The sequence below is a fragment of the Pipistrellus hanaki genome, assembly GCF_964339955.1.
Source record: "Pipistrellus hanaki genome assembly, chromosome: 8".
NCBI lineage: Eukaryota > Metazoa > Chordata > Mammalia > Chiroptera > Vespertilionidae > Pipistrellus > Pipistrellus hanaki.
In genome coordinates this window covers 85,481,434-85,499,199 of record NC_140510.1, presented here as the reverse complement: position 1 = coordinate 85,499,199, position 17,766 = coordinate 85,481,434, and the positions used below count along the sequence as shown (strand labels likewise).

The 17,766-nt window shown below is 51.3% G+C and overlaps 3 protein-coding genes across 3 annotated transcripts in view; 2 read left to right on the top strand and 1 right to left on the bottom strand.

Annotated features, from left to right (window-relative positions):
• The window catches only part of OSGEPL1 (O-sialoglycoprotein endopeptidase like 1), a 187,204-nt gene that overhangs the window by 122,358 nt on the left and 47,080 nt on the right, over positions 1–17,766 (bottom strand). The gene's annotated exons all lie outside the window — the stretch shown is intronic.
• ASDURF (ASNSD1 upstream open reading frame) lies at positions 11,150–14,773 on the top strand. Its single transcript, XM_084892469.1, has 4 exons — positions 11,150–11,280; positions 13,028–13,081; positions 13,723–13,798; positions 14,639–14,773. Exons 1-4 carry the CDS (start codon positions 11,203–11,205, stop codon positions 14,707–14,709), a joined length of 279 nt encoding a protein of 92 aa, XP_084748595.1. The 5' UTR covers positions 11,150–11,202; the 3' UTR covers positions 14,710–14,773.
• On the top strand, positions 14,731–17,643 carry ASNSD1 (asparagine synthetase domain containing 1; the record flags this gene model as incomplete). Its single annotated transcript, XM_084892445.1, has 3 exons — positions 14,731–16,179; positions 16,479–16,660; positions 17,294–17,643. 3 exons carry the CDS (start codon positions 14,731–14,733, stop codon positions 17,574–17,576), a joined length of 1,914 nt encoding a protein of 637 aa, XP_084748571.1. The 3' UTR covers positions 17,577–17,643.

Genomic DNA, 17,766 nt, shown 5'->3' with positions numbered 1-17,766 from the left:
GGGAGAGAGAGATAGAAACTTCAATGATGAGAGAGAATCATGGGTCTGCTGCCTCCTGCACGTCCGGGCTGGGGATGGATCCCATAACCTGGGCCTATGCCCTGACTGGGAATCGAACCATGACCTCCTCACTGACCTCAGCCACTGAGCCACGCAGCCAGACAAGAGCTTAGAATTTACACGAAGAGCAGCGACACGCTGAGCAGGTGCGGAAGGGCTCTGACCCTGGATGTAGAAGTCGCCGTGGGCTTGGCGTGCAGAGAGCCCGAAGCGGGGGTTGGGGGACAGGCTAGCACGGCGTCGGGGGAAACAGGAGGACTAACGTGGTGTGAGCAGAGAGGGAGAACGGTGAGAGTCCCGATGTCCTCTAAGGAGACTCGGAAGGCCCGGTGGTGGAGGGGCTGTGGGAGGTGCGGGAACGGATGAGTCAGGGTTTCAAACCTGAGTGACTGGGTGGATGGCGGTGCCACTTACTGAGATAAAGAGGCCGGAGGAGCGGCGTCAGTGGGAAACAGGAGTTCAGTCAGGGACTCTGAGCGTGAAACGCAGTGAGTCAACAAGTGAGGTCTCCATTAACGTGGGTCTGGGGCCCAACAGAGCCCTGGACAGCGTGAAGGGAGGGCAGTGGCAGGCATCAAAGGCGGGTGAAGTCATCGACTGGGTCAGGGACTCACGGGAGGAGCCGGGCAACAGGTCCACTGCGTCCGGTGACTCACCGGCCAGCAGGGGCCTCAGCGACGACCAGGGCCTGCATTTCAGTTCAGCTGCCCTGAGCGCTGCCCTGAGCATCCCTGCCAGTGACCACAGCAGGTGGGCCCTTCTCTGCTCTGCTCTGCGGGCTAACTCCCAATTCAACCTAAACACTTGGCATTTGTCTACAAGTGGACCCACCTCTACTCTGTTCTAAGAAAGAGGGCTTCAACAGACAGCACCGCCCAAGCCACTGACAGGCTTCAGTTAAAGTCACCTTCCCAGGTGGAATATATCCGCACCAGCACCACCACCCCTATATATAAGTGCCATTGTCCGTGCAGAGCAGGGAGCACCCTGCCAGGCTGTGCTCGGTCACTCTCGCTGGTGTGAACTTGACAGTGTGTGGGCGCCGGTCAGAAGCCCAAGGTCTGCGAGGCCGAGGCCAGCGGTAAATAAGTCCACAGTCTAAGGGTTCTCGGGACATGATCTGCCTGCAAAATGTACTTTGTAGCTTAAAAAGCGCTGCTCCACCAGCAGAGCCTCCGTCTGAAAGTTCACTGATACCAGAGAGGACTGCCAGCAGGCCGGACGGAGACAGCTCGCAGGCCTCCGGCCACACAGCCCCCGGGCTGAGCTGTGACTCCTCCCGTCGCCCTTTTCCTTCCTCCCTCCTTTCCTTTTCTTCCCCCTCTTCTTCCCTCCCTCCCTCCAGGCATCTTCTCTCTCTCTCTCCTTTTCCTTTTTTCCTTCTTCCCACACATAGTTTCTGCCTCAGCCTTTATGGAATGAGACAAGGAGCGCATATCTACATGCCACACACAGCAATGCTAATGTCCCTCCATGCAAGGCCCTTGGACACAACCACGGCATTAGCATTAGAAACGGAAGAGCTGTCCAACTCACCCATTTCACACATCAGGAGAGACAAACCTTCTCAGCGTCTCACTGGTGTGCTTGAGAACCATCTTTTTTAAAAATGTCTCTTATTGATTTTAGAGAGGGGGGAACGGATAGGGATAGAGAGATACAAACATCCACTGGTTGCCTCCTACACGCCCCCTCCTGGGGATTGAGCCCACAACCCAGGCATGTAGGAACTGAATGGAACTGAACCATGACCTCCTGGTTCATAGATTGATGCTCAACCACTGAACCACACTAGCTAGGCAATTGAGAATCATCTTGAGGTCTATTTGGCCATCATGTTAGACTTCACACCACAGTGGCAGACACGCTTTAGTGGTATTTTATTAAGGCAGTGAGCCTTGAATGGCATAACCGGTATAGTCAGCCACACATACATGTGCCAGTCGAGCCCTTGAAATGTGCCAACTCTGAATCGAGATGTGCTATAAAATACTTAACGGGATTTGGAGAAAGTAGCCAGAATGTAAAATAGATCCTGAGTTACGTTTATAATGCTGACATGATGAAACGATAAAGTTGGACACATTGAGCTAAGTGAAATACACGAATAAAATGAGCTTCAGCAGGGCCCTCGGCAGTCCCGGGCCTGCCTCCTGCTTCCACGGGTTTGGAAGGAACAGACCCAGGGACGTCCCTCCTTCCAGCCTCGACCCCCTCACTATCCTGTCCATCCCACCTCTGGGCCCTCTGGGACCAGCAGCACATGGTTTTCCACCGTCCCTCCTTCCCGCTGACACCCCTGGGCTCCAGATTCCTCAGAGTCATCCCCCACCCCCCAGAGGTGGAGGCTGGGTCCCCGCCCACCTGCCCGTTGTTTTGACCCCACGCTGTGGCTCTCCAGGCGGGGGCCTCTCCTTCTGTGAGTTGGAGGAGAAGCCGAGGGCGCTGAGCATCTTAAGGTGCAAACCCAGCACAGGGACCGCCTTCTCTCCGGGGAGCTGGGCCTCCCCAGGGGAGGGGGTGACACCCGGGACCGAGGAGGCCCTGGCCTGGGGGACCCTGGCCCGCGTGGAGCTGCAGGCCCTGGTGCTGCCGCTGACCCTCAGCTCAGACCCTGCAGAGCCACCTGAGGGAGGAGGGCGGCGCATCAGGAAGAGGGGCCGCACCTGCCTCCCCTCCTCCCGCAGGTGCCCCCGGCGGGCGGCCAGTGTCTCTCCCAAAGGCTCCCGCCAGCGCCCCAGGAGCCTGGGAGCCCAGAGGCAGTTGGGGGCCCCTCTGCGTCCCCCTGGGGTCTGGCTTCTGCCTGAGCCTCTCTCCGAAACCACTAGGCATCCTGTAAGCCCCGGAGCCCTCTCCCCGGCGCCAGACCCAGTGCAGCAACAAAGCTGTCTGCAGGAAAATAAAAAAATAAAGATAAATAATTTTACCTTGTTTGTGTTTACTTTTTTAACGTGGCTACTAGAATTTTTACACTAAGCACATGGCTCCCACTTGCTCCTCCCAGTTCTGGGGAACAAAGGCGCTCCAGGGTGACAGTGCCTCTGAGCGGCTGCTTGTTGGCTGGCTCACGTGTCAGGCCTCCAGAGCTGACGGTCCTGAACTCACCAACATTGACAGAGAGGAGCATGCTTACAAAAAAGTGGGCCGCCTGTCCCTACTGGTGGCAGCTCAGAGGCCGAGGGACTTAAATATTTGCCCACGTCGCACAGCTTACTAGTTCAGAGGTGAGAGCAGGACCGGGCGACTTGCTTACTGACCTTCCACCACAGGACAGTCCAATGAGCAAAACTGAGCCATGGTTTCCAAAGGCTGTGGGACGAACTCCAGCTGAATTCAGCAAATATTTGGGTGCCTCCTGGGTGCCTGGCAGTGGGTTAGGCCAGTGTTCGGCAAACTCATGAGTCCACAGAGCCAAATACCAACAGCACAACAATTGACATTCCTTTTGAGAGCCACATTTTTAAAACTTAAACTTCTTCTAACGCCACTTCTTCAAAACAGACTTGCCCAGGCCGTGGTGTTTTGTGGAAGAGCCACACTCAAGGGGCCAAAGAGTTGTATGTGACTCCAGAGCCGTGGTTTGCCGACCATGGGTGGAAATAGTCATTAGAGGGCCTATGTGTTCACCTTCATGCCTGAGGGGCTTCCATCCAGGTCCACGTGGAAAACAAAGTCACTCTCAGCACATCTTCCTCACATTTATGACCTAAGTAGCATGACACCTGTAGGAGGGGGCTTTCTTAGCTTTCGAACTCTAAGTGAAATATTTGATTAAAGGGAAAAAGCTGTTAAACATTCCCTAAAGTGAAAATACATGTTAATTAAAAACATTAATTTTGAATTTATGGAATTTACATAAACACCATTACCAAATTTTCCCCCCTCTCAAAACAGTTTTATTTACTTTGGTGATAATTTAATTAAAGCTTAAAACTATAATGTGTTATCTGAAATGTACTATTACTTGGTGGGGCAAAAATACATTTACAGTTGTTTATATGAAAAATACTATAATAATGAAGAATAATACAAATATAAACTCTGTGTTTTGCCTACTCACAACTACAAACCTACTTTTGTCCCACCCTGTATATTCTTTTCTTAAAGGGCTAGATTTCCACATCTACTGATACCATTATATGGTTACTAGGGCCTGGTACACGAATTTGTGTACAGGTCAGATCCAGCTGTCCCACTGGATTGGGGGAGGGGGGCAACTTGGGGGGGGGCGGGGCTGGCCAGGGGGAGGGGCTGTGGGCAGTTGGCAGGCAGGCCCCACCCTCTGGTCAAACTTCCTATCAAGGGGACAATTTGCATATTAGCTTTTTATTATATAGGATAAGGCTTGTAAGAGCTCATCTATTGCTAAATAGTAAATTTTAGTTTTTTTACTATAGGCAGGTTTTATAAATATCTTTGGTGAATTTAAAGTAATGGCACTTTAGCCCAGCTGGTGTGGCTTAGTGGCTGAGCATAGACCTGTGAACCGGGAGGTCAATTCCCGGTCAGGGCACAATAGGTGACTCAAGGGAAAATACTTTACATATTAACATATTTAGAGTCAATTCGGGGGAGATTGATGAAGTCTGGCACTCTCAAATATATTTGCAAAATTGGACCTCTTTGATCATTTCAAGTAAATCAAATGTGAAATGAAAGATGTCAAATCAGACTCTCACATGTGTTTTCTTCCTTGTGCCTCAAAAACCAACATATTTTATTCCTTGTGCATTCTAGAAATTATGTAGCGGTAGTCACACAACCTAAATTTTGTTAAATATAAAATACTACAAGCTTATTTTCCTAACAGCTTCATTTTTAAAAATAACCATTTAAAGCTGTGCATGTAAATAGTTACTATAAAATAGTTACTATAAAATGTCTGTTGTCATTTTAAATATATTCACTTTTAAGGATCCTTGTCTGGTCCCAGTGATCCCATCTGAACACAGCAGCCTTCCCGGAACCTGCGAAAACGCCTTCACCTGGTGGAGCCAGAGGTAAAAGGAACAGAGAGAGGGAGAGGCAGAAGTAAGTTAACTGCCTCCGAGCTCCTCGGGGCCAGGCCCTGCTCGGGCAGTGCTATTGCTTGTTTTGAGTTGTTGTCCAAAGACAACAGGCGATGCACCCTGGACTGCAGATGGGGAGTCTGGGCCCGGGTGCCGGCTGCCTCTGCCCACATTGCGCCACTGCCACTTCCCGACGGCGCCGCGCTGGGAAAGTTAGCCAACCCGCTGTGTCCTCACCTGTGAAGTGGGGCAATACTAAGGGCACTCACCCCTCGTGGCGTTGTTATGAGAACCAAGTGACAGACCAGTCAGGGCGGCTGTCAGCAACAAATCAACCAACAGCAAGTTTGGGCGAGGATGTGGAAAGAGAACCACGTGTACTGTTGGCGAGACTGCACATTGGTGCAACCACTACAGAAGACAGTATGGAGTTTCCTCAAAAAATTAAAACTAGCCGAAACCGGTTTGGCTCAGTGGATAGAGCGTCAGCCTGCGAACTGAAAGGTCCCAGGTTGGATTCCGGTCAAGGGCATGTACCTTGGTTGCGGGGACATCCCCGGTAAGGGGTGTGCAGGAGGCAGCTGATCGATGATTCTCTGTCATCGATGTTTCTAACTCTCTATCCCTCTCCCTTCCTCTCTGTAAAAAATCAATGAAATATATTTTTAAAAAAATTAAAACTAGAACTACCTTATGATCCAGCAACCTCACTCTGGGTGTATATCCAAATACATCCAAAACACTGATTCGAAAAGATATATGCCCCTCTATGTTCACGGTGGTGTTATTTACAATAGCTGAGTTAGGGAAGCAACCCACATACCCATCAGCAGACTAGTGGATAGGGAAGATGTGGTGTATATACAGTGTAGTATTAGTAGGCCATAAAAAAGGATGAAATCTTGCCATGTGCAACAACATGGGTGGCCCAGGAAGATTTTATGCTAAATGAAATGTCAGAGACATGCAAATGCTATACGATTTCCCTTATATGTGGAACCTAAAAACCCAAAATAAATGAACAAACAAAACAGAAACAGCCCTAGCCAGTTCAGCTCAGTGGATAGAGCATCCACCCAGAGACTAAAGGGTCCCAGATTCGATTCCAGGCAAGGGCACATATGTACTCTGTTGCAGGATCGACCCAGGAGGCAACCAATCACTAGGCCCGTCTCTCTGTCTCTCCTTCCCGCCCCCCCCCCTTCCCCGCCACAGAGCTTTTTATTTCACTTTAAAATGATATCCTAAACCGAACAGCTGTGTGCTAATCATGTTTTCCAACTGCCCCGGTGGGACGGGGGCAGCGTGGAGGACAGAAGCCCAATTTGTCTTAGTTGCCAGTGTAGGTGGTGTACACACCCCCACCGCGGCTGACTTCAAGCTCCAATGGGCAACCGAAGATGGAAATAAAAATCAAGGCAAAAGCAGTAACAATGACAAAGTAAGATTTATGACACAGCTACAACCTGACAAAATAAACATGAGCCAAAAATGCCTCATGCCCTTTGACCCTTTCATTCTCTAACTGAAAATTTAGCTATAGGAAGTACGTTGTTACGTTCTCAGGAATTTTATACGCAGGTTGTTCAACATGACCATTATTGAAAAGTATCTATAATAGTAAAAGGGTAATATGCTAATTCAGTGGTCGGCAAACTCATTAGTCAACAGAGCCAAATAACAACAGCACAACCATTGAAATTCCTTTGGAGAGCCACATTTTTTAAACTTAAACTTCTTCTAACGCCACTTATTCACAATAGACTCGCCCAGGCCGTCGTATTTTGTGGAAGAGCCACACTCAAGGGGCCAAAGAGCCACATGTGGCTCGAGAGCCGCAGTTTGCCAACCACTGTGCTAATTAGGCCAGACATCTTCCGGATGTCATTCCGGATGTCCTTCCTGACAAAGCCGGGGCCAGCGGGGAAGCCAGCCCGGGCCCCGGGTGCCAGAGGAAAGCCGGGGGAAGGAAGGCATCCAGCCTCTAGTCACATATAAACTCACAATTTAAAAAAACCATTTTAAAAACAAAGTTAATGAATGCTAAAAATGCATCACATGCTAAGTTTTCAAATTACATTGTTTAGGTGTTTACATCTCCAGGGTGACTACACATTTCCTCCCAACTCTGCGTTCAGTGACACCTGCTGGTGGTAAGAAACAATGCACTAAATAGATTTCCTAGAGCAGTGTTTCCCAACCTTCTCTCATGATGAGAATCACCTGGTGGAGTTGTTAAAACACAGATTCCTGAATCCCAACTAAGAAGTGCTAAACTAGAATTTTTGAGAACATATAGGTAAAATTGCATACCTAACTTAGTGCTCTGTATATAACATCTGTCTTAGAGCACTAGTTAAGTATACAATTTTACCTATATGTTCCCAAAAATTCTAGTTTAGCACTTCTTAGTTGGGATTCAGGAATCTGTGTTTTAACAACTCCACCAGGTGATTCTCATCATGAGAGAAGTTTGGGAAACACTGTCCTAGAGGATTTTAAATGCCAGTGTAGGAGTGCAGAGAACTGTTAATAGAGATGAGGAAAACTGCTGCTTTTCAAGGGCGGAGGATTATATAGACACGGAAGTAGGAAGGTGGTAGGTCAGCGGGTCATTGGGAAAACAAAATGGTAGTAGAATGGAAACAGGAAATGGGAAATAAAGTGTGACTACACTGGTGTGCTCAGAAAGTAGTATACTGACTGTTAAATGGGAAGAAAGCTAACCTGGAAGTGAAGGTACTCCTGGGTCACAGGTCACGTAACTGAGTGATGATGACAGCAGCGCGATGGCGCCGAGTGGATTCCCACACTGCACACGGAGCTGCCTGGGGTGTCAGAGGGAACCCACGGAGCACCATGGGGTGCTCTGCATTCGCAAAGGGAACAGTGCTGCGTGACATGCGAAGAACATGGCTTGAACTAGCTGGTCAAGTTATTAGCAGTTTCAACATTTGATTTGAATTTTATTTATTTTGATGATGTCATATATTTGCAAAGCTGGGTTTGAGGGATAAAAAACAAGTACCTCATGGAAATTAATGAAGAACAGGAAATGAGGGTTGTGGTGCCAGGGTTTGAGAAGTTATGCAGTGCCCAATGGGTATACACATCCAATGAGTAATGGTGGTCATCCTATATAATAAAAGGCTAATATGCAAATTGTCCCCTCAGGAGTTCAACTGATGCGGGGGGGGGGGGGGGGGGGGTGTCAACTGCTTGCTATGAGTGTGCCGACCACCAGGAGGCAGCACGGAACAAAGGAAGGCCCCGATCAGCCCTGATCGCCAGCCAGGCCTAGGGACCCTACCCTCTATGCACAAATTTCATGCACCGGGCCTCTAGTTTAAGAATAAAATGAAAATGTTACTTTCTACTTCAATTTATGTGTTCCAATGGCTACTGAATTGTTAAAACACAAACACTTTTTAAGTTGTTAGGACCCGACTTCTTACTGAAAAGAACTGTTTGGTGGTTTTATCGGTGGCTGTGGGGGTTTGTTTGTTTGTTTGTTTGTTTGTTGTGGCTTTGAGGACCATGAAGAAATTGTGTAGACACTAAGGGGGCTGTGAACTGAATAGAGCTCCTGGCTTCGACATCAAACTCGCCAAGAAGAAATGAGTGGGATTCTGGGTGCAGAGTACCACGAGACACAACCATAGTAAATGCTAAATAAATAAATGTTGTATTGAACCTAGAAAGGGGGATCAAAGGTAAGGAGTTAAGTACAAGAGAAGGAACGATGAGTAATGGTGTGTGCAGCACTACTTGTAAAAGCAAAAGAACGGAAACAGTCCAAATCCCTGAAACAGAAGGATCACCGAATAAACTGTGGGACCACATCTGATGTGCAACTGGAGAGAAATAAAGAATATTGCTGCATGTTACTGTCCAATGATCTCCATGGTATAATATTAGATAAGAAAATCAAACTGGAGGAAAGTATTTATGTTATATCATTCACCTAAAAATGGTGTAGGATATAAATATTTACCTAAACCTTTGCTTATTTTTTAATTCGTAGAAGGGATAGACCAGGAAAATCAAGGAAATTCTACACCTTGGATCTCAGCTGTGGTACTTTTAATATGTTTTTATCAATTTCAGAGAGGAAGAGACAGGGAGAAAGAATTAATGATTGGTTGCCTCTAGCACACTCCCTTCCAGAAGGCAACCAATCAATAATTCTCTCTCATCCTTGATGTTTCTATCTCTTTCTCCCTGTCCCTTCCTCTCTGAAATCAAGAAAAACATATTAAAAGTACCACAGCTTTAAAAATATATAAAAATACTTTTAAAAATAAGCAGAAATTTTAAAAGCAATGATATGATTAGACTTCAAGCTTCCTGTTAAGTTGTAGAAATCCCAACAGATGGTCCTCCACAACAAAACATGGATGCTCTACAAAATCACAACTCCGCCTGCACTCATTGGAGAACTGAGTTCACAGGGCAACGAGCCAAGTCAAAATATTATACAAAGGAAGGCAGCCCTGGCTGGTGTGGCGCAGCGGCTGAGCTCTGGCCTGCGGACTGAAGGATCCCAGGTTCGATTCTGGCCAAGGGCATGCGCCGGGTTGCTGGCTGGATCCCCAGTAGGGGGCGTGCAGGGGGCAGCTGATCCACGATTCTCTCATCATGCTCCTATCTCTCTTCCTCTCTGAAATCAATAGAGACAAATCAATAGAGACGTATTTAAGATTCATCCTGTGTGTATCAGGGACACCTCCTCCTGGGATGGGATCCACCAGCTGCCACTGAAGCTGGAAGGGAAACTCGGCTAATCAGCCCCTGATATTTTGAAGTTAGACGTGAACCGGCGTGAGAGGGGAGGACCTGGGGGACCACACACACACACACACACACACACACACACACACACACGGGGGAGCCCCTGTGCTCAGGGGAGCAGGGCGGGAGGTCCCAGCCAGCCTGCCTCCCTGCACACCCGGGACGGGGACCAGCTCCCGAAGGGCCCAGACAGTCCACGGAGAACCACACACCGACAGGCCCCTCGGCTAGGAACTGGGAAGAACGAGTTCCGACAAGGAAGCTGCGGGCACAGAGGCCGCCGCCGGCACGTCTGTGTCACGTTAACAGAAGAAATACATCAACTCGCACACTTCTCAAAAACACAGAGGCCCTGGCCGGTGTGGCTCAGTGGTCGGCCTGCTCAGAGGAGCTCTGACTGGTTTGGCGCTCAGTGGGTAGAGCGTCAGCCTGAGGACTGAAAGGTCCCGGGTTCGATTCCGGTCAAGGGCATGTACATTGGTTGCGGGCACATCCCCAGTGGGGAGTGTGCAGAAAGCAGCTGGTTGATGTTTCTCTGTCAACGATGTTTCTAACTCTCTGTCCCTCTCCCTTCCTCTCTGTAAAAAATCAATTAAAAAATATATATGAAGAAACACACACACACACACACACACACACACGAAGAAACACATCCCAACTGATTGTATGAAGCCATCATCCTGACACCAAAATCCTAAAAAAAAAAAAAAAAAAAAGACGTTGCAGGAAAATAAAGGCCCGGAAACCAGCCGGCACCCCCTGCCCGTCCCGCTTTGGGAAACTGGTGCGGGACGCCCCGAACTAAAAGCTGCTCCTTCCCCTGAGGTGCTCCTCCGGCCGGGCGCCCCCTGAGGGGAAGGGGCTCCATTTCAACCCAAACCCGCGGGAAGGCGGCCGGGGGGCGCTCCGCCAGCACCGCTCCGAGGGGCCCCGCAGCCACCGGCCCTCCCCCGTGCCCGGCGCCCGCGCTCCCGTCCGGGCGGGGACGGTCCCGGGGCGCTTCCCCGCGGCTCCGCCAGGGGCCGCTCCCGCCTCACCGCCCGGCTCCGGCTCCGGCCCCGGCTCCCGCCCGGAGCAGCAGTGCGCACGCGCCGGCCCGCGCCCACGGGGGCCCCGAAGTGCGCACGCGCCGCAGGGAGCGCGCAGGCGCCGTGGGCGGGGCTCCTGGCGGGAGAGGAGGGGGCGGGGCTCCGGACAGGGGGCGGAAGGGGCGGGGCGCCGGTGGGGGCGGAAGGGGCGGGGCTCCGGGTGGGGGCGGAAGGGGCGGGACTCCGGCCGGCGTGTCGGCGCGGGGCCCTGGCAGCGGGCGGGCGCTGGGCTGCGCTCACGGCGGGTGAGCTCCATGGAGGGGCCCGCCCGGGAGGCACGGCCCGAGGACGGCGCGGGCCCGGCCGCCGGCAGAGAGGACCTCAGCAGCCGGGTGAGTGCGGGCGGCGGGAGGGCCCGGGCGGGGAAAGGGCGCAGGGCCCCCGCAGGCAGCATGGCCGGTATCGGCTTGCCCAGCTGCCTCGCTCCTTTAAGAGAATTATTCCAGCCCTAGCCGGTGTGGCTCAGTGGATGGAGCGTCGGCCTGCGGACTGAAGGGTCCCGGGTTCGATTCCGGTCAAGGGCATGTGCCTGGGTTGCGGGCACATCCCCAGGGGCGGGTGTGCAGGCGGCGGCTGATCGATGATTCTCTCTCATCGATGTTTCTAGCTTTCCCTCTCCCTTCCTCTCCGAAAAAAAAAAAAAATCAATAAAATATGTTTTTAAAAAAAGAAAAAGAAAATTATTTCGGAGGAAGGGGGCAGGATAGGGAGAGAAACATCCATGATGGGAGAGAAGCATAGGTCGGCGTCCGGTCTGTTCTCTACTTGCGCCAGAGCAGTGATCCCAAAACACACAGCTGATTGTCACTCTCCTCCCAAAAGCGGGGAGAGGGGAGCCGATGTGGCACCGGACCTGCCATGGACAGCCGGAACCTTTACCAGTGTGTTGGAGTCGGCAGCGGCTGTGGCCATCCCGGGTGGGATGCCCTGGATTCTTGGTTCTGTCCTGGACGAATAGCTCTGTCCCTGGTCCCGTATCAGTGTCCTCGTTTGAAGTGAAGAGAACTAGATGTCTACCTGCCATTTCTGGAGAGAATGGGAAAGCTTGTTCACACACAGGCCTCAAGGTGGTACAAATTGGGTCTTGGAATTCAAGCCCATACAGTCCGTTACTGTACTGACTGCGAACTGGGGAGACGGGAGGAAATACTCCTGGGGGGAGTGAATTCTCAAACCCCGCAAGCCACGCTGAGGACTCCGTGGCAGACCACTTACCTGGAGGGAGGCGGGCCCCGGGGGTGTGAGTCGGGCAGAGATCGTCAGCGTGGTTTAGAGGTCACGCTCACTGTTACTAAAGAGAAAAACCTTCCTTCCACTCAGTGGGGCCCTTTCTCCTTCGCCCTCCAGGCCGTGCTGGTCGCAAAGCGGAGACGGAGGTGAGAGGTCTGACCGCCCCAGGTGGGGCATCTAGTGATACTTGCTGCTCCGAACGCTCCGCTGCACCATTTCGTGCCTGAAGCATGAAAAGCATTGGTATTTGGGTGGGAGAGGAGCCCGCTCCTCTTTCCATTTGCTAATCTTTATTTTAAAAAGCTAAAACATAAATTGTTTGAAAACGAGTGCATATTGTTTTGTTTTGTTTTTTAATATATTTTTATTGAATTTTTACAGAGAGGAAGGGAGAGGGATAGAGAGCTAGAAACATCGAAGAGAGAGAAACATCAATCACCTGCCTCCTGCACACCCCCCACTGGGGATGTGCCCACAACCAAGGTACATGCCCTTGAGCGGAATCCAACCTGGGACCTTTCAGTCTACAGGCGGACACTCTATCCACTGAGCCACACCGGTTTCGGCCTTATTGTCTTTTTTAAGTAAAGTGTATACGCTGGCCTTGCATGTGCCCATTACCAATACGAATCCCCGCATCTGGGCTCAGTGGCCTGGAAACAACTTGGGGAGCCCAATGCTGTGTCCTCTGCCACTTCCCACACCTGCACCTCCCACAGACACGCTGAGAACTGTCCCACCCGCTGGCCTCTGGGCCGTCAGCACAGTTAGCCCAGTGTCCCATCTCCACTTCTAACGAGCCCCCGGTGAGCGGGCTTTGATTTAAGAAGTTTTTCTTTATCTCAGTAGATTAAAGAACAGAAGATTGTTGTGGATGAACTTTCTAACCTGAAGAAGAACAGGGTGAGTATTAAAGGGGAGCGGGCCTAAGCCGTCAGTCAGACATCCCCTGAGGGTTCCCAGACTGTGAGGGTGCAGGCCAAGCTAAGGGACCCTCCCAGTGCATGAATTTAGTGCACCGGGACTCTAGGTGATTTATAATACCGTGTTTCCCCGAAAATAAGACATCCTCCGAAAATAAGACCTAGCGCATGGAAAGATGATACATCCCCTGAAAATAAGACCTAGCGCAACTTTGGGAGAAAAAATTAATATAAGACACTGTCTTATTTTTGGGGAAACAGGATAGTTAGAAGTTGGTAACACCTTAAACTGTAATGTTTTACCCATACAGTAATTTTATAAAAGAACACATATAAGATGTTCTCAATATGTTGTTCATTGATAAAAGCAAGTTAGAAATTTGTAGTTATAGGAGCCTGTTTTTGTTACAAGTGGTATTGTGGTATATGCAGAGAAAAAAGAATTTCACCTCAGAGTTATTGGTAGCAATGGCAGGATAATGAGTAACTTTATTATTATGCGAAGGTACTGTTCTTAATGTGTTACTGAAATTCAAGAATAAGTAATGATAGGGTTCAGAGTTTTAACATCTGTTGCTTTTTAGATCAAATCGTAATATCGGCCTAAATCGTGTTTTGCAGAAAGTATACAGGCAGCAACAGAACAGCAACATATTCTTTCTCGCCGATCGAACCGAAATGCTTTCTGAAAGCAGAAGTAAGTTTTCTGTCATCTTCTGTGGGAATGCACAGAACACAGGCTTTCTGTAGGCCTTCCCGGCAGCGCCTGCAATGTCCCATCGGCATCTGAGTGCTCAAGTATTCATCTGAAGCTTGGGCGACGGCACACCTGTTCATAGAATCGGAGCAGTGGTTGGTTTTCTTCAGGTTAGCCTTCCAGAGATGAGCTTATGGTAAAGATAAAATCAAGCAGGAATACAAGGATGTGTTAGGCAGCTCTGATTACGGACATGTGCTTTAGAGTTTGAGATGATCTAGATGGAAACTATTCTACCACTTTCCAAAACCTTTGTCACTTCCCATCAGTTACTTTGAGCCTCCAAAGTCCGGGGGGATTTAAATGAGATGGTCTATGTCAGTGGTCGGCAAGCCGCGGCTCGCGAGCCACATGCAGCTCTTTGGCCCCTGGAGTGTTCTAACACCACTTCTTCAAAACAGACTCGCCCAGGCCGAAAACCGACTTCTGCACATGGGCCACGGAGTTTCCGTTGCACTGTACGTGTGTGCCCACACGTGGTGTTTTGTGGAAGAGCCACACTCAAGGGGCCAAAGAGCCACATGTGGCTCGAGAGCCATGGTTTCCCGACCACGGGTCTATGTAAAGTGCATAGCCCAGTGCCTGGGCCAAAACAAGCATTTAACGTACAGAAACTAATTTCCCAAGAGGTTAACATGCGTCATGAAGAAGCCTGTTGTCAGCTGTTGATTTGCACTAACATACTGCACTCCACTCCAATAGTTTGATCTTGGTAATTGTCATCCTGTGAATTACTAGATTTATTTATTTTACTTATTCTTCTTCTCCATCCCCCCACAGATCTATTGGATGAGCTGAAAAGAGAATACCAAGAAATGGAAAACTCAGAGAAGACCAGGATCAAGAAATAGTCCGCTTGACTTCACGTCACCATGTGTGGCATTTGCTGTTCCGTCAGCTTTTCTCCTGGACATTTCCGCAGAGATCTGACCGAGGATTTGCTGTGTAGCCTTACCCGGCGGGGGCCCGACGGCAGCAGGCAGCTGGTGAGGGCGGATGCTGGCTACCAGTGCCTGTTCTCGGGTCACGTCCTGCACCTGCGGGGAGTGCTGACTGCCCAGCCGCTGGGCGGCCAGCGCGGCGACGTGTTCCTGTGGAACGGGGAGGTCTTCGGCGGCGTGCCGGTGGGAGCCGGAGAGAACGACACGCAGGTCATGTTTGACCGCCTTTCCTCCTGTCCGAGCGAGTCTGGCATCGTGTCGCTCTTCTCGGAAGTCCGGGGACCGTGGTCTTTTATTTATTACCGAGCGTCTGACCATCACCTGTGGTTCGGGAGGGACTTCTTTGGCCGCCGGAGCCTGCTGTGGCGTTTTAGTGACCTGGGCACGAGCTTCTGCCTCTCCTCAGTCGGCTCCCACACCTCGGAAGTGGCCGATCCATGGCGAGAAGTGCCAGCATCTGGAATTTTCAGAATCGATCTCAAATCTGCTTCCACCTGCAAGTCTGTGGTTTTAGACCTGTACCCTTGGCGATCCGTCTCCGAGGAGGACGGTGCCAGAGAATGGGGCGACCGCCTGGCTCAGGCGTCAGCCAGCCTGCCGCCGTCCGTGTCCCTGGCAGCAAACGCGGCCGAACTGTGTCTGAAAGAGCCCGTGGCTCCTCTCAATGTGACGCTGCCCCCGGCCCCGGCCGCCGCTCCCCGCGCTGGCGGTGCCCGCAGCCCGCCCGCCGGGGGCCCGCTGCGGGCGATGCTGGCCGACGGGCACACGCGGGCGGTGGTCGGGCAGCTCCTCGCCGTCCTGAGCGGCGCGGTCCGGCGGCGGGTGCTGTGTTTGCCGCGGGAGGACCTGCCCCCGAGCGCGGCTCTGGAGCCTTGTGGCCGGAAAGCCGAGGTCGCGGTCCTGTTCTCCGGGGGCGTGGACTCCATGGTCATCGCGGCCCTGGCTGACCGGCACGTGCCTCCCGATGAGCCCATTGACCTGCTGAACGTGGCCTTCGTGGCCAAAGCACAGGCCGCCCCCGCCAGTCCCAGCAGCAAAGGGAGGAAGCGGGGAAAGTGTGGAGCGCCGTCCGAGGCAGGGCCTCCGGGTGCTGCCGCCGGGCCCGGGGAGGGGGCCGGTGCCCCCGACCGAGCCACGGCCCGGGCCGGCCTGGCGGAGCTGCGAGCCGCCAGCCCGCGCCGCGCCTGGAACCTGGTGGAAATCGATGTTTCCCGGGAAGAGCTGCAGGAGCTGAGGAGAGCTCGCATCCGCCACCTGGTGCAGCCCGCGGACACGGTGCTGGACGACGGCATCGGCTGTGCCGTCTGGTTCGCCGCCCGGGGCGCCGGCTGCCTCGTGGCCCCGGGGGACGCAGGGAGGCCGTACCGGAGCCAGGCGAAGGTGCCGCCGCATCCTCTCCTCACCCCACCTCCGCCCCCCCCCCCCCCAAGTTCCGTGTCTCAGCCCTGCTCTGCCCTCGCAGCTCTTGGCATTTAGGGTGTAAAAATAAAGTGTATTTTAGTTGCATTTAAACTGCAAGGCAATGCATAGGACTTTTAAAATTTAGGCGTATTTTATTATCGTTGTCTAGTGCTTTTTCTCTGAAAACATGATCGCTGGGGTGGTAACTCGAAGCTTTGCGTGTATCTTCTCTCCACGCTGCGTGGTGATGGCTCAGTGCGTCTCTCTAACCGGCACAGGTCGTGCTGACGGGGATCGGCGCGGACGAGCAGCTCGCCGGCTACTCTCGCCATCGCGCCCGCTTCCAGACGCACGGCCTGGACGGCCTGAACAAGGAGATTGCCATGGAGCTGGCGCGGATCTCTTCCAGAAACCTGGGCCGGGATGACAGAGTGATTGGTGACCACGGGAAAGAGGCCAGGTAACGGGTCTGGGATTTTGTAAAGATAATGGGTAAAGGGAGGCTTTGGGTTCCTGTTTTCCTTTGGAGACCGGTCCAGTGCATAGCCATGGCAACAGTAATGTCTTGGGTTTATAGCAAACAGCAGCGAGGGATGATGTGTCATTTGGTGTGAAAAGAAGGAGAAATTTGTCTGGTGGTTCATTTACTTCGTGGCGGTTGACTCGGACACAGCACTCAGGAGCAGCACTCAGGAGCACTCAGGAGCAGGCGTACAAGCAAACTTGTGGGGTTGGAGCATCCTAACACGGCCACTCAGACTTCCTTCTTGTCTCTCTCCTTTCTGCTTTCACGGAACTCTGGCTGCCTTTATGCCTTTGTCATTCTCACGGTGCCAGTTCTGACACACGTGCAATTTTAACCACTATGTCATGTAATCATCTTCAGGTTTTCATTATAAAGAGATAATGCCACCATACAAAGTCTGTAAAATGTTTTCCTTTTGAAGGGTGTGTGTTAGAGATAAGAAAAATAGTACCCTCAAAAATTTTATACTGTAAATTTTAATACAGTGAATAAAATGCAATTTTATAATTAAGTAATTATAACAGATTGATTTTATTTTTTAATAGCGTTTGCATTTCTCTACTCCAGATTCCCTTTCCTGGATGAAGATGTTGTCTCCTTCCTAAATTCCCTGCCCGTTTGGGAAAAGGCCAACCTGACTCTGCCCCGAGGGACTGGCGAGAAACTGATCCTGCGCCTCGCAGCCGCGGAGCTGGGTCTCCCCGCCGCTGCACTGCTGCCCAAGCGGGCCATGCAGTTCGGCTCCAGAATCGCAAAACTGGAGCAGAGGAACGAAAAGGCATCCGATAAGTGTGGAAGGCTCCAAGTCCTTTCCTTGGAAAACCTTTCTATTGAGGAGACTAAAACATAACGTCCACAATGTAACCACGTTCACTAAATAACGATTACACAAAAATAAAACCCTGCTGCTCCGTTACTGTATAAAATGGTAATTTTAGAATTCACTATGCAGCTTAGCATAACCAACCTAGTCCAGTTGACAGGCTGCAGAGAGAAGGATTGTGCCTCAAAGAAGGACTCGGGTGTTTAAGCTGATGCTG